The sequence below is a fragment of the Apis florea genome, unplaced genomic scaffold, assembly GCF_048593485.1.
Source record: "Apis florea isolate Af1SG1 unplaced genomic scaffold, ASM4859348v1 contig_3496_pilon, whole genome shotgun sequence".
NCBI lineage: Eukaryota > Metazoa > Arthropoda > Insecta > Hymenoptera > Apidae > Apis > Apis florea.
In genome coordinates, this window is record NW_028256773.1 from 557970 (window position 1) to 583273 (window position 25304).

The window sequence follows — 25304 nt, forward strand, 5'->3', positions numbered from 1 at the left end:
AAAATTAATAAAATATTAAATAATAACCAATTGTATGTATTTACTTTTTTCAATTTATTAAGGTAACTTAATAAGTTTTGCTTAATTTTTATCGAAAATATCTTTTCTTTAGTTATGGTTTACTATAGGATTATAATTCATATTCCTTTATTAAGAACTATTATATCATTTCTAGTAACACATGTGTTGTTATGTGAAAATTTTTCTTTTTATAAATATTCTAATATGTAAATTTATATGCATTGTATTAAAATAATCTGTGTCCGTTTCTCATCCGGATTCAAACAATTGTAGAGGTTGGACTCTTCAATGACCTGTTTCTCTCTCATGATTGCTTCTCTGTCGGATACGCATAACATTAAATAATCACGACAAGATAGTAAGCTCAAACAATTAAAGAGTTCTATGCTTAGGAAAATTGAATCAACGTTGGGATCGTTTCGCGTAACGTTTCACTAATTGGATCCTCGGATGTAATTTCATTCGTTTGTTTTATTGGACTCTATCAAGAAGACAATGTACGATAAAAATTAAAGCAATATGTGTTATAGTAATATATAAAATGAATAAATACAAAACAAATTGATAAATTGATTATCAATTTTGTATAAATTAATACATTAATATTGAAGATAATATGGTCAAATAAATTTAGGAATATTTAAAAAAAACGTTTCATAATATATATATTTATTAATGACTTACAGATAGAACAAAAGGAAGATCAAAAATTAATAAAAGAAATAAAAAAAAATTTGAATGATAATTAAAAATCACAATTTTCTATTTTTGATCATTGAAGAATATCTTGTTAGTGCTTCTGCAACGTTACAATATCCACAGTATAAAATACTAGTATCCAGAATAAGGTATGATCTGTTTATAATTTATAGACTCAAAAGAAACTCCTCAGATTTATCACTATAAATTTGTATAATAATGTATATAATGTATATTATAAATTTATTTATTCAGTGACAAATTCGCGCTTCTCCACTTATCCTTAACCGTGAGTTTTATTACTTCCGTGAAGCTGTCAATGGTCGCCTATTATCCCCCTTTGCGTGAGGTATACCTTTTTTCTAGAGCTGCAAAGAGGAAAGGGGGGGCTGCCTGATTTCGCGATCCCGTGCGACGTCCCTGAGGCAGTGGTACTAACAGATTGACAGACGTACTCGCCGCGAACTGACCCCTTCGTAGTGATTTAGTTATCTCTCTATCGACGCCTCTTCAAGTCCTGCGTTTTAATCATAACGAAAAAGAAAAAAAAAAAAAAAAAAAACAGTGCTGCCGGAAGTGTTGTATCAAAAGGTAACGTGAATTCTTTGCTGAATGAGCTGCTGCCGGTTTGGGATCGTCTTGAGACGAGATATTATGATTAGGTAAGTATGTCATTTTTGTACTTTCTCGCTCAATGTTCCCAATGTTAAGTTAATTATAAAAAATTCTTTTAATAATTTTGTTTTTTATAAGGTTTAATAAAAATTTAAATAATGTTTAAATCTAATGTTTAAATTTAAATCTTATTGTTTGAGCAATATTTATTTACATTAAAGATTCATTAAGTAAAATTTTTTTTTATAATAGATTAAATGATTCTATAGTACTATCCTATAGTAAAAACATGATTTTTTTTATAATATATTTTATTTCATATATTTTCAAAAGAACGCTTTTTTAAAGATTTTTAATATAATATTATGTATATTATGCTAATTAATGTGCCAAAGATGATAATTGATAATATTTAAGACATTAGTAAGAATTTTTTAAATTTTATGATAACAACAGGTTTTGCACTGTTGTAATGAATAATATTAAGAGTGATAAAATGTAAAAATAATTATTTTAATATGAGTTATTATTAATATTTTATAAATATAAATTATTAGTATGATTATTTTCTAATCTTTTCATTAAAATTTGGACGAATTATAATTAGAAAATATTGATTGTTATTTCAGTTGAAAACTTTATTGTTGCTTTAATCTTGTTAAATCCATTACTTAATTCAAACTTCCTTATTGCTTTAACTAAAGATTCACTATGTTTTCGTGAAGTGCATTTCATTGCATGCGCGAGTAAATTAAATGTACTGGTATTTCGTGTGCTTCCTAACTTTTGTAAGTGTTTAATACGGTATAACAGATCAAATAAATTCGCTGTTAAATCAGCTTACAGAGCTCGCTAATAAGCCTAGTAGATTTCGAGCGGAAATAGATCATACCGGTCGTTCGTGTCACTTATGAATACTCTTGATAGATGTAATTGTGTTTAAAGTAGCAGTTTCTGATACTTGTTCAATTTATGATGATAACATTACATTTTATACACAAAAAATTATCGAAAAATATTTTGCAAACTTTTCTACATTCCAATGTTTTGTATTAGATATCTTTTTGTTTGAATGTATAATATTCGATTTTTAATTTTTTATTTTTAAAAATAAATCATACAACATTTAAACTAAGATTTTCAAAGATAAAAAATATTAAAAATATTATAAATTATTATATAATTTAGAATTTTATTTATGTAATATTAATAATGACAGAATCATTTAGACTAGGTTTATATTTTCGTGAATTTAAAAGATATTATTACTTCATCATAAAAAAAATCAAGAAAATTCTATCTTTAATGATTTATTAAACTTGATTTAAAAATTCCAATTAAAAAAAAATTAGAAAATTTGTTCTTTTTTATTTATGTTTCGCACAATTATCACAATTGCAAGGAATCATAGAATTATTTAACAGAAACTATTAAGTAATTTTAAGCGATTATGAAGAATTTTTCAATACTAAACTCACTTAAACAAAATGAATTGATATTAATAGTTAGAGGATTCAATACTAACAATTTGGAAAAGTCAAAGAATTAAATTCAGTTTAAATTAATCAGCAATTCAATAAAAATTGGCTACAAATATTTATTACTATACAATAGATATAATATATTTATATTTATTTTACTTATACTATCTTGAAAAAATATTTAAAATATTTTTAAAAAATATGAATATAATTTTTTTCTGTATAAAAAAATCTTTTTATAAAATTTAGGTCATATATAAGTTGAAAAATAAAGCCAACCAGAATTTTTGCATATCTTATCACGTTTATTTTGATCTTCAGAATCGATTATTTAAAGATGTTACATATGTTTCTAAAAACTTTGCATAAGATTACATAATAATATTAACAAATCAATAATAACGTTAACAATTAAATAATACATTAAATAATTAAAATTTGAATTTTATTATTAAATACTTTTTTTGAAAAATAATGTAATTTTCCGTCTTTTAAACTTGATTTACGTGTTCCAATAAACTGATAAAGAAAGTGTTTATCCATAAAATCTTGAGATGTCGTTCATATTTGCGGGAATAAAAAATCGTATTGCATTGTGTATAACATTACTAGTACTCAAGTACTTAAATTTCAAGGTCATGTCTTTATCAGAAATTTCAAAATTCGAAAAAAAATATACATTGTAATGTGACACGGAAATGATAAATTGCTAATTCATCATTAATGTCACGTAAGAAGATGTAATACATCTCTGGCAATATAAAACAATTGAATATTTTGAAAGTTTATTATATAATGCTTTATTATAAATTTTTAGAAGTAAGAAAAAAAAATATTTCTTTTTTTTATAAATAATTCAACCTTTCGATAATTTATAAGATGATCTGATAAAATTAAAAAAATTTGTTATAGTGGAAATTAATTTAAAATCTTACATACAGTTAGAGATTTGATAAAATATATAGAAAAATCGTGAAACATTGTATAAAGAAAAATCTAATAGTCTTTTATACTACATTATATGAACAGAGAAATTCGATTCTATTTTCTAAAAAAAATCCTGTACTTTGCTTGTTCGTTTTCGAACTATCTTGGTAAATATAGATAAGTAGATTGTATAATGATATATGAAAGATGAACACAATCATATTGCAATTTTGTCTGAAAACTTTAACACTGTGAAAAATCGCAACATCCGGAAGAATAATTTTTGAATAATTGATGAAAAAATGATATCAAATAATTTAAGTTCTTACGTTATATAAGGATTATATAAAAGGATTAAAGAATTATAAATGTCATTTCTTAAGATTCTAAAATTTTACGTCATCTATTAAAAAATATTTATTTCTTTTTTAATTCAATTTAATTTGATAATTTGATTTTTTTGATTTGAAAAAGAATTAAATAGATAAAAAAGATTTTTAAATTAAAAGTATTTTACAAAGTTTAAAATGATATCTGTTCGAAAATGTTTACTTTCGAGAATTTCAAATTTAATAATGTTGAAAAATCTAAATTTTGCTGAAATAATAAAACGAAATACAACAATGGAATGCTACAAGCATGATAGAGATTTAATATAGCAAGTTCGTAATTTACAATTTGATTTTCAATAGTCATTTGTCTCTAGTTTCATTGACTAATAGATTTATTGTTGAAAACAATCAATCTATTTAAAATTTCCTCATGTGTTGTGAAACATAAGTTCTCTAATTAAAAAATTAGCAGAAAAAAACATTGATTTGAGAATAGCATAAGTATATATATTTTTCCATAAATAATGAATAAAAAAAATGACACAAAAGCAAATTAGAGATAATATTAAATGTATGAAGAATGAATTGCAATAAAATTTTAATAATCTGACATACAGTAAATCGGCTGATAATCCAATTAGCATTCCAGCCTCAATCGAAATAATAGTAAATATCATTCGATAATCATTATTTCGCGTATATTTATATTATTTTTCGTATATTTTATATCGTATAAATCTTTTTTTATTAACAATTATTAAATTAATTGTAACTTTTTTTTTTTATATATTATTTTAGAGATATTATCCAATAATACATTTATTTAATAATTCTACATCAGCGAATTTTCATTGTATATCTTGTTAATCGTGTCAAAATTAAAATGAATCATTCATGTTTTAGTTAGAAAAAATTTTATTCAATGTATATTTAATCTAACTGATATTGTAAAACTCTCATTTTTCTTTAAATCTTAGATACAACAATGTCCTACTTTTACAACGAATTGATTTTCTTGATCAATTGATCGCTATTTAAATTAGGATGTCTACAAATCACGTGGAATACGTGTTCTCGAGTTCTAGATCCTAGAAACTCTAAAAGGATATATTTTATAGTATCTTTAGTGAGAGAAGTAGGTTTCTTTAGAAATTCTATTGAAAGTATCATTAAAATTTTAAGATAGATAGATATTCAGATATATAATAAAAAATATTTCTTTTGTTTTTTTAAAATAGATTCAAAGAATATATTTTAATGTATTTGTACTTTTGTATTAAATTCATTCAATTACATTAAAATTACATTTGGATTTAGACAAAATGACCTCGAAGACCAAAAAAAAAAAAAAAATTTAAAATGATAATAAAAGTGTAACAAAAGTGAATCCAAACAAATTTAAAATTTCAGCAAGTAATGATTAATCAAGATCATTTGAAGATCGTATAATCTTATTTCACGAATTTGAAGTTTAAATAACAAAGAATCTAATCCCCTTTACATCCAGCCTTCGATCTATCGATACGTCATTCCGTTCAGAAGTCATAATAGTTTATGCAATTCAATCTATATAAACAGATTATACGAATAAAATGAAATTACGCAATAACTTCATTATCACATCGTCTATGCACACGTCACGTTTATATTTTCCATTCGATACGATTAAACATACGAATGATAATTTATTTCACACGTAACATTCGAATTAGCTTCAAGGAAGAAGTATCGTATACCCTCGGAATCTTATCGATTCACGTACGTGGAAAGTTAGAAGCACGTATGACGTGCCAGCGCGTTGAATTTCTTCTTTCCACCGCCGAAACGACGATGCGCGCACAGCTCTCATTCAGCTCGCAGCATCCACCCACGCTGCAATCGTGCTGCAACCGTGCAGTATGTGACGCGTGATCCGCAAGATTTTTACGCTGCTTACCAGTTGATTGCCCCCAGAGCATGTTGGTGACGTCAGTACGCTCGATGACTCACTACTCGCAACTCGTGTATACGATGCCGGACACATGATCGTGCACGCGCATAATTCGCATTACTTTCACGCGCGTGTGCTCACCTGAACGCAACGGCCAGCTCACGTTCGTTCTTACCATACTGGATCACTCTCGCTCTTACTATTCTATTTCTGCCGATTTGGGCCACACCAAGTCCGATAGAACTCGTTCTATCGCGCCAGATAGAGAGTGTCTCGTGAATGATATCATAAGTTAATTCTGATCTTGTTAGTCGAGTTTAGATGAAATTTTATCTTTCCTCCCTTATCGGAATATGCTATAATTGCCAGATTTTCTTTTCTTTACTTGAAAGTAGAGGATTTCGATTCTCATTGGTGAAAGTGAAAAGGTTCAAGCGTTCTTTTCTCATTTTGAAAAATGTATAATTGGGATTGAATTTGCATAATTTTCAAAGTAGTAGCGTTAAATATTTTCGAACAATATTTACAATTGCCACAAAACTTTTATTTATATTCATTCGATATGATGTAACAAAATTTCTTGAATTTATTTAACGTGGTATAAAGTTTTTTGTATGTACGATGTATAATGAAAGAACCAAACTGTTTAAGGGAAAAACATTTCGAACAAAAATGCACACTTTTTGTGAAAATTATTTTGAATTCGATGCAAATGAACAATTGTTCAAACGGGAAATATCATTTCATAAAAATATGCAATGTTATCTTCCTTATAGTATTCGCGCGTAAGTTTAAACAGCTGACACATCTCCACGTGGTCTTTCAAGTTCAACAAAGTTCGATGACATCATCATTGATTAGAATGTCAAAGAGCATAGTCCGGAAAAATATTTGTTGCGTATATAGACTAACTTTCCAATTGCTACGCCATTGTTTTATTCTATCACCCGATTAGTGCCTAATAAAATCTACTTTCAGTTACGTGTCTCCTCTTATTCTTATATATCTTTGTTTCTGTTATTTTATTTTCAATCTTTAAATCTGAATGGTAGAATTAAAAATTAATAAAAAAAAAAAAAAGAAAAATTTCTGCTATATTGATTTTAATTTTCGAGAATTTATTCTATATAATATAATATTTCCAATTTTATATAAAATTTACATTTAATCACATATACTTTCAAAATACATATACGTATATAAATATTTCGCACATCATCGATGATCAAATCATTATTCTTAATTAACGAAATATCAAATTGCAATGTATCAAATCTCTCTAATTTTGGTAGAGAAGGAAACAAAATGAAATACATAATGACTCGATTTAACTCGGTTTAACATCCTGCTTTGATTCGTTCCGTCGTGAAGAGTGCTCGAAAACTCATCCGCGACGAGTGAAACAGAAGCGAATAGAGACAATCATTGCGCGGCGAGACAATCGATTACATGATAGTCATATATCATTGCGTATATTAATGCCGGGCGTTGTAAGACAATGCAACCCATGTTTCTCGATGTATATCACGCATCCGATATCTTTATGTCGGTGGATGCAAGTTGTGTTTAATTTGTCCTCAAAGGTCCGTCATAATAACGCGAAGAATATTTGATAATAATAATTGGCGGAAGACGTTCTCGGTTGTGAAAATATGAGTGAAAATATTTCTTCAGTTTTTCGAGCTTAATATAACTTTCCGTGATAAGTAATTTTTTTTTTTTTTCTAATAATTTTTTTTTAAAATTCGAGAAATTCAATAAAAAAAAAAAAAAGAACAATATTGTACTTTATTATATTATACATCCGTTATCGTGAATTTCTACATATATAATCATATTTCATTCTCAACTTTATATATTTGAACTTCTGAAAAATTCCAATTGATAAGAAGAATCGTAGTATCGTTATTATTTTCATCAAAGAGCCTCAAAATAGCACATCCAAGATACAATTGTATAATATACACCTTCGTCTCGTTTGTAATGAAAAATAAATACGAAGAAGAAATTGAACACATGTTTGTACAATTGACATAATATAAAACAGATTAAAAGATTAAGATATTAAAGTTTTCTTAATAAATAAGAAGAAGAAGAAAAAAAAAATAATTGTCATTTCCTATAGTACGAGCTTCCCAGTTTATCGATGATCGTACAAATTTCGCATGTGTATGAATATTGAAAACCTGGTTCCACTTTGCCGCTTGTTAAGCCGTAATAAGATTTATTGAGTACAAACAGTCTCTTCATTATCACGTTTCTTCCAACATGAGTTGACGTGTATCTTTTTAAAGTTGGTAAACCCACATGATTGATGCCCCCGCTGCGCAATTAGTGATACATTCGCGTTCAATTTCGGTCCTGTTTTCCCCGTTGATTGATTTTATGAGCCATTAATTTATCTTCTGCATAACGTATAATCTATCTGGATCACGTAAATGATTAACATCGGATTGCATTGTCGGGAGAATGGTCAAACGTTTTTCAAAAATATGGACATGATCGTCGAAAATCTTCAATAATTTAATTTCTAAATGGTGATTGGAGTTTTTGAAACGTTTTATATATCACTGCTTCGAAAAAAAATACTTCAAGTTTGTTTTTTTATAAGTACAAAAGTTATGTTTCTGTTTTTATAAATTTACCAAAAACTACGATAGCTAATTAATAATTAATAGGACGTGTATTATTATAATCTCTAAGAATATTTTAAAAAGCTTCTCTCTTGAAAGTAGCGACACGATCTTTAAATTCCGATTATTTTTAGTACACAGAAGATTTACTTTAAAACTTTATTTTAAACGTGAGTTTTTAAGAATTTTTAACTAATTAACAATAATTAGCAATAAGTAATATTGAAATAATAAACAAAGTGTATTTTAAGAAATCATTTTATCTTTTCGTCAATGATGTAACTAAGTAATATTGTGTAAGAGACAACAAAAAGATGAAATATCACAATGCTTTAGTAATCAGTTATACAATTACATATCTTTTAATAATTTGATTTATCATTTGTTTATCCATCAAATTTAAAAAAAAAAAATTATTGAATGATTCATTAAGTATACTCTTTCCAAACGTTCATCTTAAGATCTAGAACAAATGTTAAAGTTTTTCGAATATACTTTATAGAAAATCGTCTGAATCAGTTTCTAACCGTTCTAAAATTGACGACAAGGAAGGAAAAAAGCAAGTTCAGAAAAGTACAATAAATCAATCCAGATTATTTGTCTAGATTTATGCTCGTACAATACTAAGCGATGCGCGTGATAATACGAAATGCCTTTTGATTTCACATATTAGTTAAGACAAATCTTAACTCGACCAACGAGAGAAGAAGCTTCGCTCTTTTCAAAAATCCTTTCAAATTCGAATAGAATATAATTTCAAAATTTCATCCATTCCCTTGTTTCGATCGTAACACTGAATTTCACTCGTTCTTAATCGGGAATCTCGTTCCTTCTCGATCAAACATCACCGATAAACGCAAAACAGCTGGGGAACTGATTTAAACGAATTGAACGAATCTCGATTGATCCTCGTTGGAACGGAACGGTTGAACCGCGCGTGCGACTGAAATTACAGCTTTCAGTCCTCTGATCGGCGATCTTAAACTCTGTTGCACGAATTCATCTCGAAAAATTTCGAACTCTGTTATTGGTACAACGTCGTCGGCGTCCAACCATCGACTCTTGTCATCGATGTGTGCACATTCGCGGCAATTCACACGAGACTTGGTTACGTAACTTCGTGAACCGTGAATTTCTGCGGCTCTGTTTGGAGGCCAAGGAACAATCGTGAGGGGACAGAAAGAGCATTGAAAAGAAATCCTATTTACTTCGGATTGTTTGTCGAAACGGTGTATCCTGGTTTTCGTGATCCCGTTTCTTCTTTTCCCAACTACTTATCATCGCCTCTCTAGATGCAGATACGCTTGTGTGCGGATTCCACGAAGCAAGAGTGGGGAATATTGGTGCCTCGTGGCCTCCCCTATATAAGGTTTGCGCTCTCCCATTGCCTCTCGGTTGTTCCCCAATTCGGGCAACTTCTCCGAGACTTGGCAAACCGCACACTGTAAGTCGTAAACTTTTTTTTTTTTCCACAATATTTCTTTGGTTTTTTTTATCATTTATATATATATATATATATGTATATATTTTTTTTTTAATCTCAAAATCTTTGAGTTTGAACACGAAAGAAATGTCTCATCGTAATGTCTCATTTATAGTTTCACTTGTCACTCTTAATGAAATTAATAAATAGATCGATATAGTATAGACGATTAAGATTAGTGTTGTGAGGTTGTGCAGTATCGATGTGCATAGCTGGAATTATGGAGCTTGTTACTTTTAAATTGTTGTTAATATCTTTGTGTTTTTTGTTTCGCATAAGTGGCACAATTAGGTTCGTCGATTCTATTGCGTTATTTTGAGAGATGATGGTGAGAAGGAACGAACGTTCTTTCTTGTTTGCGAGAGATCGACTTAGAGAACGTTCAATAGCAGCAAAGGACGCAGTTGTTCATCTACGATCCTGTTACTATTGATGTACACAATTGAATCTGCACGAATTAAAGATCTTGATGCTGTTTACACTTCGTCTTTTTTATTACCTCATTTTTGATAATTTCAAATAATCAATTGTGATCATCCTGCATTACGTTTTGTTTACGTCTTTTCATTTCTTGGATTGTTCAAAAAAGGATAGCAAATAGAATTATTTATCCGTTATATTTTTCTTATTAGATAATATATATTACATTATCATTTATATCGTAATCAAGATCAATAATCAACACGTTAAACGAATTCGATTTCGTTTAATTTAATTATTACATATTATAATTATATTATACAGTTAAAATGTATTGCACAATTTTTTAAAATCATCACTTCAATTCACTTCATAAAATATAATGCACGATTTCATCCAGATCAATGAATAATCGTGACAATTTCGGTGAATAAATTAAAATCATCGAGACGGCGGACGATTTACGAGTAAACTTTCCGCGTCTCAGGCAAATAATTCTCGTAAACTCGTAATAATTAAAGATCCAAAAGATGGACATCGGGAACTAGAGCATGGTATTATTCGCCCACTACGAGATATAACCGATTAAAACCAGTTTTAAAATGTTTTGATGTTAAACTCGTGTTAGGAAGGGTTGAAAGGAGTCTGATATAATTTCTAATTCGTTCGATGGATATCGATTCGTCACCAAAAGATCGATGTCACGTAATATTGGATTAATCGTATTTTTAAACATATTGATCCTATCTTTTTTTGGCTCGATTAATTTTTAATGTGAAATTAATTTGAAAATTAACTTTAAAACTGAGATCTGATCTATTACAATATCAGTAATATAAAATCAATTGTAATTAAAGTTTTCTCGATACGATACAAGCAATTAAATTATATATTTCTAAATGAATGATATAAACGTTCATTTGTCTATAATTTTGCAAATTTTTTTTGTAAAGCTTAAGAATTTCACGATTTTATTTCTCTAATAGAATTGCCACTAACAACTTCAATGTGCAACGATTAAGCGTTTGCTACATGGCAAAAGATATAATGTAAGAAATTGTAATAGTCCTTCGAGCATAGATGGAATGAGCCTTGCTCTAGTGACGACGAGGTCAGCATATTTCCATTTTTTATATTACCTTATGTGAGATACTGTTTCACTCCATCGTCAGCTACACCTGTGCTTTCTTCCCATTCCGATTAATCGGTTAATACACGATTGATCCATCTATGGATCATTATCTTCTTACCATTATAAAACGTGTCACGATTTGGCAAAAATTGCGAAAAATTTCTTGCGCAAAAACAACAATAGCTGCTTCAATAAGAAACTTCATCAACTTCGTTTAGCTTGTTAAACTTAGATCAATCCTCTACATGCATTCATTTCGATTCCATTAATCGAATAACATTGGTTTGTTGCTTTGAAGATATATACATTTAACGCAAACATAAATTAATAATAACGTAAATAAATTAATAATAATAATAAATATTTTATTATTATTTTAAAACGTGGAATCAACTCGATATTTATCTCGATATTTGTTTCTTCAATTTCTTCTTGTAACGTGTAACTGTATTGTTTACAAGATTTTCATTAAATTAAATAAATCTTAAAGTTATCAACAATTATACTTGACGAAAATAACTTAACTTAAATATTTAAAGGCGATTCAAGTGCTCAGTTGACGGATTTGCCTTATATATTTTGAATTTAAGCATGCCTTTTTAATCATCTAGTGATTTACTTTCTAGTATCGTTTATGATGTCTAAATGTCTGATTTCAAAAAAATAATTGTTAGACGTAATCGATAATTTTTAATGTACAAAAATATTACATCACGAATTTGAAAATTTTAATATATCAAGAACAAAAAAAATAAATAAATAAATTCACGGGTCTTCCTCATTTCGATTTACTGATATAATATTCACAATTATTTCTTTCAAAATTTTCTTCATCGATATTTTTCTTTTTCTTATCATTATCTATCTATCTTTCGAATAAAAAAAATTGTTTAATTGTTTTGAAATAATTTTCATTCAAATTCTGATTATCAAACTCACCAACTACTAAATGAACGATACATTACAAACACGTTGCATATTTATGCATTATCTTATGCATAAACATCCGATACGTCTGATAATAACGTGTTGACAAATCGATAAATTATTGAGTTGACGCTTTAAAGGATCGTATATCCTTTGAAGCGAATTATCGGGGACACCTCCCTTCATGGTCATCATCAGCATGTCGTTCGATAGACTAGGAAATGAACGGGAATGTTTTTCATCCGAATGATAGAAGGTGGCAGTTAGCTTTTACTGCTTCGATACTTCAGCGCTCATTTTATTCCTTCTCATTGTTACTCGTGAAACTATTGAATGTTATTTTGTAATATTCACTGATTTTTAATTATTCAAGAAAAAAGAAAGAAGATAAAATTATTTTGAGATTTCAAAGTATTCGAGGAAACGTTAAAATCTGAAATTTTCATTCAGAATTCTTTCGAAAGGAATCTGTTGTTCGTTTCAATTTCTTAGAAAAATTATCTTCAGAATCTTTGAAAGAAAAATAACATATATATATAAAAAAAAAAGTAGAGATTCCAAAAAAAAATATTTTAAACAGTGTTTTTGTTATCACAGTATTTTTATTATTTCCTTTGATTATACATTTTCCATAAATAGATTGTGATTTATGCAAACTCATTTGTGTTGAAAGAATATCTCAAGTGATAATTTCAACGATATATAACATTGACAATATTCTTAACTTATGTACATAAGTTAGCACTTTTCTTCTGAACTGTCTCAAGTACGTGTTTTCTAAATTTAACGTGCGTTTTTCCAAATGCAATCGATTCCATGAAACATAAACAGATCCGACGACTAATTCTTTCGTGTTGAGCCAAGGATCCTTGGATCTTAATCTCGCAAAAATTCTACACTTGATCGCGTAAGTAAGTAATATACGAGTTTTATGATATTTTCAAGAAATTTTTAATATCTCGCTGTTATGATTAGAATATGTATCCAGTTAAATTCTATCGACAAAAATAACATTTGATCCATCTTCACTGATTCATCCTTATTTTAAAATTGAATTTTATTAAAAATCTTGTTATAACTTTCTCCTCGTGATCTCACACCCCTCTCTGCGTCTTCAAAAATTTAACAAAATTTAACAAATCGATGTGCATTTTTTGACTTTTGAATCAGAGCGTTATTGACGCAAGATCATCGAAAAAAATCACCTGCGACAGTCCTTTTTAATAATACGCTACTTATTCATCAACGATAGGTTTATCGAATAACACGACAAGTGGCGGTGTCAGTATGGTGCGAACCAATCTTAACGAGTGTGATGGCACCGCTTTTCAGCGACGACACCGCTGTTCTCTCGCCTCTTTCCACCCACCACCGCCCCCCGCGGTAAATTTACCCGCAATGAGACTGATTATTATGTCCTTGCGAGACTGACGATAATTACAAACCGCTTTACTTTCAGTGCCACACGCTTGACACGTCGATTAGAGCTTTCGAGAGCAGCTTGACCTCGTTTCGCACCGTTCGATTTTCGCGATCGCGAACGATAAAATCCCAACACTCGATCAAATATGACCCTCGTGATTACGTGAGTCACGTGACAGCGATGAGATGCACTATATGTTCATACATTTGATAATTTTGTTTTGTCAAAAGAGTATCATCTTTTTTTTTTTCTTTTTTTTCGCAAGACAACCTTCTTCTAAACGAAGCCCTCTTTTTCCTCCTTCGTTGAGAAGCTTTAGTTGAATTGAATGTTAATTGAGATGAAACGATAGGATGGTGGAACTTGTATTTTGAAATTTTGTTCGTAAAAAAATGTTGATTAGTTATATTTTGTATTCATATCAAGGAAGACATTGGTTCTGATGTAATCTTTATAGCTAATCGTTATATATTTTTTACGAATACCGATAGCCCCAAGTTTATACTGGAATTCTAGTAAATTTAAATTAATAAAGACCAAATTTAAATATTGATCATCGTATCGTATAAATCTAATTAATTTAACAAGCATAGGTTTTATCACTACTCGGGGTAAAAATGTTTCAACTTTCATTAATTATTATGTGATAAGCAATTTATCTTATTTTAATAAATTATCTATATCTATGAATACCAGACAAGAGACAAAGCTTTTGTGAATGATAATACTTCTTTTACAACTCTCACAAGTTTCTAAATTGGTTTCTTCATTAAGAATACGTTTACTAAATAACAAAAAAGTGAATGTAGATCCATATTACTGCGCACATTAAAAATATTTGTAAGATTTTACAAGACATTTTGTTAGATTTTTATAAAAAATTACATTAATAACATTAAATTTCTATTATTTTAATTCAAATTAATTAATATTTTTTATGAAGATTTTCATCAGATCTTTCGAATACTTCTCATTTCGATAATGAAATCATTTTAATATTAATTCAATTACTAGAAGACTATAAGACGTATGATTCTCTTTTTTTCTGATTATAATTAAAAATAAAAAAATGTGTTGAAAATTCATTCGCAGTTTGCATTGTTAATAAATGTACATTTCACACGCCTAATATCATATAATTTTCCATTTTATTTTGTCATTACGTTATTATTTTATTGGCTATTCTTCAGGAAATCGGTTCATTCGTAATATATAGTAAGAAAAGATTGTAAAAAAGATATAGATATGATAATAAAAACGATTAAAAACAGATGTATAATTTACCATTAATTATCATGTTTTTTCCAGCTTGTTAAATTACAATACACGAGTTAAAACATCGTTTATATATTTATATTTTATATCAGAAGTTATAGAAAACACGATCAATATAGAGAATTGCTCATTATTGATGCAATCGATTTTCTATAACCATTTTATTTGGTTTCAATATATCCATCAAATAGTTTCGTTGAAATCACGGTTTTCTAAACGTTGTCGACCTCATAATTCTTATTGTCACAGTTCGTGATTCATCTTCATGGCAAACACGATTACTTTCTATTCTGTTATCGAATTTGTATTTTAAAGATGGAAAAGAGAATTTTAGGAATAAAAATTTTATCCTTTTTTTAATTATTTTAGATAACACATAATTTTAACAATAATATACTGGATCATATTAATTCAAACATTAAATACAAAGAATAATTAAAGAATTTTATATTTATAATAATATAAATATAATTTATTTTAATGAGACAAAAGATAATTGTACAATGATTCTTACAAAAGATTTATTCCTTTTGTAATGCAAAATTAAAAACCTTTTATACATTAAATTTGAAAATTTTGTTATGCATTAAATTTTCCTTTTAACTTTTATTAAAACGATAATTATAATAGTTTTTATTAAAAAAACAAATTTATTCTAGCAAAGCTCTCCTATTTTGAATATTTGAACATGATGTAATAAATGTAAACTATAAGATCATTTTCCAAGAATCAACGTTTTTCTGATTGCGAAAAAAAATTTTTCACATCCTGAAAGATATTGATTCAAATTATTCAAATAAAGTTAACTTTCAAGGCAAACTGCAAATGCAAAAAATCAATTTATTGCATACAAAATATATTTGATGTAGATCTACATACATTATTAGTATTAGTCAATGTTTATATAAATAATATTATAAATATTGTTATTAATCAAAATTATCATTATGTTTCTGTTTATTTTTTACATTTTCTTGCAATCTCTTTATCTGTAATTAAGTAATATTCTATTTGTATATCTATATTCTAGTCTAAGTCCGATTCAATAAAATATCTTCAGTGTCCAATATTCAAAACTGTGAAAAAATTTTTGTTTATTGAAAATAAAAATAATCTTTCTTAGCTAGTACAATTGCAAAAGTTTATCAAACATACTTTATATAATGATTATATAATATAATTAAAAAGATTTAAAACTTCATGTTTATCTGGCTAAACATTGTTGAATTCTATATTTAATTGATTCTATATTTAAATTCATTCCGTTTAAATCCCCAAGGAAGGAATGGAATAATTGTTGTGCTAGATTCTCTTCTTAAAAGGTTTTCTGCATCAGTGTCAGCAGCCCACTACGCGTATAAGTTGCACCTGCAATGCGCATCGCACATCGCAATTGCATTAGGATGGATCATTGAACTCAATTACACAACGAATAATTGATAGTTTAACTGACGTAGTTAATTACAATGTACTGTGCAACGACCTCAATGCAGCGCAAACTATTTGTATCTTTAAAAAATACTATATATGTACATACATATATAGTGTTGGTAGAATAATGATATTTATATTTAAAAAAAAAAATTATATATTTTATGGGAAATATAATAAATTATTTTTAAATTTTTATTTCCATACACAAATTAGATACGTAAAACTAATATCTAATAATATTAGGTGTATAACAATGATAGATAAATATATAAATAAAAAATTAACTTTTCTTAATATTTTATATCAATTTTTAATCTTCGTAAAAATTTCCAATTGAAGATTTTTAAGTTAAAAAACAACAGATTCGTGTAGATCTATTTGAATTATTTTTTAATCTAATCAGTTCCAGGAAAACATATTTGTGAATGTTTTAAATACGTTTCTTGAAATCTTGAAACAACAATTGTCCAATAAATTTCTTTCCGACATCAGTGTCGTCTTATTTTTATTAAAATCAAATGTTCTGTGATCATGATTTGCAAAGTCCATAAAAGATTTTGATACGCGTGGTATCGTCTACTTAAAGAGTATTTGGTACAGGATGTCCGTCAATGTCTGCTAATATTCAGTCGTTTTCTAGAACAAGATTAAGCCATGACACGCCTTCCTCGCAATTATGTCATTGAGCTTTCAGGGTCTGTAATAGGATTGGTCAAGGTATTGAATTAAAGATTTTCTTGAAATTTTCTCATTTTTTTCTATTTTCTTCTCTATTATCCAATAAATATATCAGATTTTTATATACAACACAAATAATAATAATATTCTTTATCTTATTTTATATGTAAAATATAAATATATATATATATTCATTATATTTTATTCAATGTTAATTTTATATTTTTATTTTAACGGATAAAAATTTTTATATCATCTATAAATTATAATAAAAAGTATTTATTTTTACGACATAACATCATGAATTAGTATCTTAAATCATTTGTATTATAAATTTATTTCGTATCAAATAATATCAGGGGTAGTATTTTCTTTAGTAGTGAAATACCAATTTCAGAAAACTACCCTTCAACGACCGTGTGGCCTAACGGATAAGGCGTCGGACTTCGGATCCGAAGATTGCAGGTTCGAGTCCTGTCACGGTCGATGATTTATTTTTTTTTTGTTCTCACTTTTTTTTAAAAAAAACCAATGTGATTGTATGATATACATTGCATAATGATGAATAATATTTATTCATTATGTGAATAGTAAAAAAATTAAAAAATAAAAAACATTTAAAATATTTCGAATATCTTTGAGAGTAAATATATCAAAAATAAGAAAGGATTGCGTCAGGAGAATAAAAATATTTTTATTATTAATAGAAAGCAATATATAATTTTTATATATTATTTCAATATAAATAAATTTAACTCTTTCTGTTTATATTCGATAGTTTGTTTTCATCGTAAATAATATCAACTTGTTATGATAATCTAAGAAATTATTCATAAGCTGATCTATTCATCCATGACGATATTCTATACTTAATAAGATTTCCGAGATATTATTCAGTCGAAAGATAGCAAGAAAACCGTGCGGGAAATCTACTGTTACGTGTGATAACTACATCGAGCATAGAATTGTGGGAACATATAATAATTAGAATAATCATATATAGTGTGCTTCTTCCATATGTTAAATAAGTGTAGTTAGATCAAGGTCGATCTTTGTGTAATTTTGCAGAAAATTACAATTTTTTTTTGTTTTTACAAGTATAGTACGTACAGTAAACGCAAAATAAACCTAAGAGAATTCTAGAAAGTTATGAAATTTTTAATTTTTAACTTTCTATTATCGTGAGATACAAAAAACAAAAATATTTAATAATATGTTTGCAATTACACGTTTAATTATTCTTCACTTTCGAACAATTGTTCTTAACTGATATTCACATATAATACTTGTTTCTCAACAATAACATTTTTATTACCTTTAAAAGGGAACATAAAAATACCCTCACAACATGCGAATCACGTTCCGCTTGCAAGCTGCCTTCTAAACAGACTCAATTATCATCTCCATCATTGGAAAGCCTCCAAATCGTTGCCTTTCAAAACGTTACGACCTACGCCCATTATCAGTGCAATTACGAATTGGCCCTACTTAACCCCTGCATATTGATTTGAAACACGTGATCGTGTTCTGTTAAAAACATACGGAAAATACTCTTTTTTAAACTATCTCTATCCGAGTTAAGTTTACCTATTTTTAATTCATCATTTTTTGATCTCATTCAAAATTTTGTGAAGTATAATTGTTGAATAGTTAAATAATGATTAATGTTAGAGTGCCAGAGAACACGTATGCTAAATAAATTTTTTAAGCTATTTTTTTTTATTGAATTTTTAATATATTATCCTAATATTTTAATATTAGGATAGTTAACTGATAAAATTATTATTTTCCATTTTAATTTCTTTAATGTTAAAATAATCATAAAAATCTAAATATTTTATAAATTCTATTGATTTTTTATAAATTGTATATTTATGAATTTTTTACTATTTTTTATAAATTTATATTTTTTCCAAAACTTATCTAATCTTAAAATTTTTTACATCTTGATCAATCTCGTTTAAATTATTGTGAGTAAATTAACCATGTCTTTGAAATTATTTATGAATTTTCTTTGTACATATGTTCAATCGACCGTGACTTTTTCACTTTCACTCACCTTGATATTATTTTTGTTTAATGAAAAGTTACTATAAACTACACACTCTTATTTTTTTACGTAAGCACATGTAAGTTTTTGCGTCATGTTTTAGCTCACAAGTGAGCGCAGAACCTAGCCCCGCCGACGAGCAGCAGCAGATCAGCGCAGATTCAGCAGGAAGACTTCGCCGAGATCCAGCAATCCGCAAGAACGATATCAATCTTATATCGATCGAAGCTTATCGTCGAGCACGAAGAAGTCTCATCTAATCGTATTACCAAGCCAGATTCACCCAACTGCGCCGATATCGTAGAATGGTAGAGGGTGATCTTAATTCAAAGCACAATCATAGTACGTATCTTTCAGAATAATCTTCAAAATATCTAATTAAAATTTTAAAAATAATCAAAAAATATTATTTATAAAAGGCGATATAGAAAGATTAATAAAAGATATATATATATATATATAAATTGATATTTGTTCTTGATTTAAAAGTAACTTTTATTTTAAAATTATTTGTGTATGATTAATTACACAATTAATGTATTTTAAATATTCTAGTCTTAACTTTACTTAATTATTTCAGAGTGTGATGTAAAAGACGAGCAGCTAAACGGCTGTGGCTCTAAGGATCTCGAACTTGCTCGTAGGTAGAAATTCTATATAAATTGTGTCTATTGACGTGTATCGATAGCTTCCACATAACTTAACTGTAATTTTCTATAATAGGTATTGGAACAAAGGGCAAGACCCTAGATCCAGAGAAAGGATCCATCGATAAAGCGGATTTCGAAAAGGCCATTGAACTTACCAGTAATTTTTTCATTAACTCTACATACTTTTCCACACTTTTCTGTTATTTCAATATGAATTATTATCTATCTGATTATTATTCATTTTTCAGACTATGGCAAATTTCACTACTTCCTTCTCACGGTATGCGGCTTCGTTAGCACCAGCGAGGAGATGGACGTAATCTCTATGTCCTTCATCCTTCCTAGTGCACAATGTGACCTGAATCTCGATACTCAAGCCAAGGGATGGCTCAACTCAATCATTTTCATCGGTATGATGGCGGGGGCGTATGCCTGGGGTTCCATCGCGGACGCCTTAGGTCGACGAAAAGTTCTTATCGCCATCTCCTTCATAAATGCCCTTTGCATTGTCGCCTCCAGCTTCAGCCAATCCTATGCACTCTTTATGGTCTTCCGTTTTCTCAACGGCGCTGCGTAAGTAAATCAATTTGTGCGCAATAATTTGCGATATATCGAGTTCATTTTCATTTATATTATATTATTAACAATTTTTTAAACGCGAGTTAAAGTGGAATAGTGATGAATCATATAACGAATCACATAACTTGCTAAAAATTTATATTTATAATTTATTTATAATAGGTTACTATATTATACGATAATGAATATTTCTCGTATATTTAAAACGATTATTTAAAAAAAAGTTCTCAAAAATTATTACAGTCTTGGAGGTAGCGGACCTGTGATTTGGTCATACTTTGCCGAATTCCAACCAAAATCGAAGCGAGGATCGATGTTGTCCTTCATGGCTGCCTTTTGGACACTTGGAAACCTCTTTGTAGCTGGTAAATCTTCAATTTCAATTATTTTTTAACTAAAAATTATTCTTTATATCATATAAAATATAATTAAATCATAAATCCATATTTTATTTAAAAATAACAAATAATTATTAGGTTTGGCGTGGTTGATCATCCCTCACGATATCGGTATCACATATTCAGCGTTCACGTATAATTCTTGGCGAATCTTCCTGCTGATCTGCGCTGCTCCATCGTTTATCGTCGCGGGGCTGCTCCTGCTGCTCCCTGAATCTCCTAAATACCTCTTATCCTGCGGAAGATACGAGGAGGCACTCGATATCTTCCGTGGAATTTATGCCATTAATACTGGCAAACCACGTGATAGTTACACGGTAAATATGCATTTTTTGTACATTAATGTGTCACTAAATAAATATTTATTTAACAAATGTTAAGAGCATTAAAAAAAATTAAATAATTTTCAATGACATTATTTCAGGTGAAAGAATTAATTTTAAATGATATCCGAGAACCGGAACTGACGAATAATAGCATCGAAAAGAACAAATGCAAAACAATGCTCGCTGATATCGTAAACAATAGCAAACAACTTTTCGTCTCACCTATACTTCGTTTCACCATGATTTCAATTATTATTAATTTCACTTTTCATATCGGTTATTACGGTCTAATGATGTGGTTTCCCGAATTATTCAATCGTTTTGACGAATTTCATCGTGATCATCCAAATGAAATCGCTTCGATATGTCAAGTTACTGAATATGTGGTTCAAAAAGGTTCTCAAAATATCAAGAATCTTTGTTCTGATAAAATTGGCGCTTCCGTTTTTATGGAATCGTTAATTACCGTAGCATCCGCTATACCTGCAAATATTATTGCTGTTCTAGGAATGGATCGTCTTGGCCGTAAATTTTTCTTGTGTAAATATATATAATTTAATATTTTAAATAATTAAATACACTTTGTAATCAATTAATTGTATAGTTATATTTAATATTTTTATAGATTTTTTTTAATAAATAATTTTAATCTTATTTTATTTGCAGTGTTTAGTACACTTTCATCAGGACTTTGCGCGATTGGATTATATTTTGTATACAATAAGCATCACAATCTGATCGTTTCGGCTATCTTCAGCGGTGTGATAAGCTGTGGAAATGCAGCTCTAGACTGTCTAATAACCGAAGTTTTCCCGACACCTCTTCGCGCAACAGGAATTGCCATTTCCATGGTTGCAGCGCGTCTCGGTGGAATTATTGGTAACATCGTAATATCTCAACTCTTGGATATGTATTGTCCAGCACCAACTTTTATCGTTGCTGCACTTTTAATCGGTATGTTTTATATATTTTATAATAATAATAATTATTATTTATATATAGTAATTTGAATATATATAATCTTACTATTATGTTAATAACTATTATATATTTTATAACAAATATAGTATATTTCAAAATTAAGAGTATTCAACAAAAAAAGAAACGATTGTTTCCTTAAATGATAAGGAAACAACATAGGTATATTATTATATATTTCATAATCATTATTAAAATTTATTCTACTTAATTTTTCGTAGGTGGTGGATTATTATGTTTGTTCTTACCAAATACAACACGGGAACCACTTTCTTGACATCGGTGAAAACTTGCATCACATCAAATAAATTGATGTACAGTCATATACGCATAAAATTAAAAAACTTATCACGTTTATAATAACAAATTGTGCATTCATATATTTGTTCATTTAATTCATAATACGATTCATTCTAGACAATATACATTGCGACGATTGAGCATCACATTCCTGTTTGACATATCAATTTCGAATAAACGAAAATTAGTATTAACAATTAGAATTTATAAATGATAGTAGATATTTTCAAAAATAAACAAAATGTTAATTCGTACATTACATTTTTTTTTATAAGGAAACAAAAATATATATTTCTTTATATATTCAAAAATTAGATATTCGTTAGAATATTGTAATCTTTAAAAAAATGTGTGAATTTTTGTTTATTAACACTAATATAAAATGTACAGTTATTTACACTGTAAACATTTCATTTCTCAAATATTTGTAATATTTTTGGTACGTACTTTTGTATCTCTTGCCGTTGACTCGTACTCCAAATACGGACATCATATTTATAAGTTGTAACGAAACATTTAAAATGTAAAATAATGATGTAATAATGAAAAAAAGTAAAGAAATTTGATTAAGTTTTTTACTTTGTAAAGTAAATCCATTATTCCTTTAAATTATTATTTTAAATCTATATTATAAAGGAATTATACAGGATTTCTATCCAATTTATAATCATATTAGAATTAAAAATAAAGATACAAAATATTAATGAATTTATATTAAATATTCAAGATTCTATTATTTTTTTATTGGATTTTAATATCTTCATATTGAATTTTTATTAAATTTCAATCAGGATAAAATTTATTTTAAATATAATTTTTATCTTTTTATTCAAAAAAGTTATATTAATATTAATATAGCTTATAATAAAAAAGGATAGAAATGATGTAAAAAGATTAGAGAAAACAGTGTAATTTTTATTCTTCATGGTATATTCAATATTAAAAATTATTCTCTCATCATTTTTTCCTTTTGCCTAGCAAGCTTCTTTTTACTGAGTTTCTTTTTTGATGGTTCTTCTTCTGGACTCTTTACTACAAAATCTTCTTTTTCAGTCAAAATTACCTCAATATGACATGGTGAACTCATATAAGCTATAAATATATTATAAAAATATACAAGACTTAATTAAAATATATTATTAATTATTAATATATACTTTAAATTATTATTATTATTGAAATACTAACGATTAATGCGACCATGAGCTCTGTATGTCCTTCTACGTAGACAAGGAGCATGATTTACTTGAATATGATTAATTACAAGACGATCAAGATCCAATCCATCAACATCAGCATTACTTTCAGCATTTTTCAATAACTGAAGTAAAAATTCTGCTGATTTCTTGGGCCAACGACCTAAAAAGTTAAATTAGATAATTTAATGATTATAAAAATAATTTTTTAATTATTTTAATTATAAAAAATAATTATCAAAAATATTAATTAAATATACAAAAAAAAATTATTCATTATTTATTATTACTTACCTTGAGTAGTACCAAACTGTTTTGCTTGAGCACATCTACCAACACCACCATTAAATCTACGGAATGGTACACATTCTTTGTGTTCAATTACATTTTTCAAATATTTTTGTGCTCTTCGCAAAGACATATTTTTAATGGCACGTGCTGTTTCATGTGTATTCTAAAATATAGAATAATAATTATAAGATTATAATTTGTTAAATATAATAATAAATATAATATCATTAAATCCTTACACTTTATAAATACAACTTCAATAATTAAGGTTAAGTCTTCCAAAATAATCTTTTATTTACCTTGAAATGTACTCGCAGGTTCGATCCTCGTGCTTTGCACGATTTGCTTGCATTTACCGGCTCATGAGAATAACGGCCCATTTTGTTCTAGAATTACAGAAATTTGATGACAATCTTTCATATCGGCATTTTACAATATAGGTGTCGCGACTTAACCTGCCATTACATATTTTGAAATTCAATTATTATTGATTATAAAATATTCATTTCACACTTTTTTTTTTATAAAAAAACTGCTTAATATCATATTTTTAAAAATTACGTTATTATAAGAAATTTATTGATATAAAATTGTAGATGTAAGCAGATTCAAAAATTGATATAACACAGATCATACGTACCTTCTAACAGCACGATTTTAAAGGAAAAAACGTCATACATGTACCTAGACTTCCTGTAAAATATGGAGTACCACCTTTTGTCATTAAAAGAACTATAAGTAATATTTGTTTTATTATATTTAGTTAAATCTATATGAATGTAAATTTTGAATTATAATACATAATTATAATAATATATAATTATTATAATTTAATATATAATTTCATTTTTAACTATTTATAAAAGTATTAAATTGGCTTTGAATAATTTTGAATAATTATTATATATGTTCAATAATTTAATTTTAAATTTTAAATATGAATTATACATCATGTTTGTAATATATATAATTAAATATATTAGATTTATTTATAATTTATATTTAATGATTAATTATTTCTGATAATATGATAATATTGATATAAAATGATAAAAATTTGATAATATTAAGAAGAATTGTCTTATAATTAAAATATCATTGTAATATGTCATATTAATGAAATTTT

General features: G+C 27.5%; 2 protein-coding genes and 1 non-coding gene across 7 annotated transcripts; 2 read left to right on the top strand and 1 right to left on the bottom strand.

Annotated features, from left to right (window-relative positions):
• Nucleotides 1–1131: 1131 nt before the first annotated feature.
• LOC100866946 (synaptic vesicle glycoprotein 2B) lies at nucleotides 1132–23269 on the top strand. 4 transcript variants are annotated; one of them, XM_012491917.3, is made up of 10 exons: nucleotides 1132–1382; nucleotides 19564–19802; nucleotides 20041–20100; nucleotides 20184–20267; nucleotides 20359–20683; nucleotides 20933–21054; nucleotides 21166–21404; nucleotides 21512–21953; nucleotides 22080–22367; nucleotides 22613–23269. In XM_012491917.3, the coding sequence occupies exons 2-10, from the start codon at nucleotides 19766–19768 to the stop codon at nucleotides 22666–22668; spliced, it is 1653 nt and encodes a 550-aa protein (XP_012347371.1). In that variant the 5' UTR covers nucleotides 1132–1382; nucleotides 19564–19765; the 3' UTR covers nucleotides 22669–23269. The 4 variants fall into 4 exon arrangements, with proteins under 4 accessions (XP_012347371.1, XP_003697590.1, XP_012347374.1 ...); XM_003697542.4 differs by lacking the exon at nucleotides 1132–1382 and adding an exon at nucleotides 10010–10082; XM_012491920.2 differs by lacking the exon at nucleotides 1132–1382 and adding an exon at nucleotides 18306–18512.
• Nucleotides 17824–17896, top strand: TRNAR-UCG (transfer RNA arginine (anticodon UCG)). The gene has a single exon. It is a non-coding gene; the product is annotated as a tRNA-Arg (tRNA).
• A 316-nt stretch (nucleotides 23270–23585) lies between the features above and the next one.
• RpL17 (ribosomal protein L17) lies at nucleotides 23586–24907 on the bottom strand. 2 transcript variants are annotated; one of them, XM_086913188.1, is made up of 5 exons: nucleotides 24819–24907; nucleotides 24478–24564; nucleotides 24182–24341; nucleotides 23880–24050; nucleotides 23586–23783 (listed from the first exon to the last, which is right to left on the bottom strand). In XM_086913188.1, exons 2-5 carry the CDS (start codon nucleotides 24556–24558, stop codon nucleotides 23638–23640), a joined length of 558 nt encoding a protein of 185 aa, XP_086769314.1. In that variant the 5' UTR covers nucleotides 24559–24564; nucleotides 24819–24907; the 3' UTR covers nucleotides 23586–23637. The 2 variants fall into 2 exon arrangements, with proteins under 2 accessions (XP_086769314.1, XP_086769315.1); XM_086913189.1 differs by having other exon boundaries at nucleotides 24634–24837.
• Nucleotides 24908–25304: the final 397 nt, after the last annotated feature.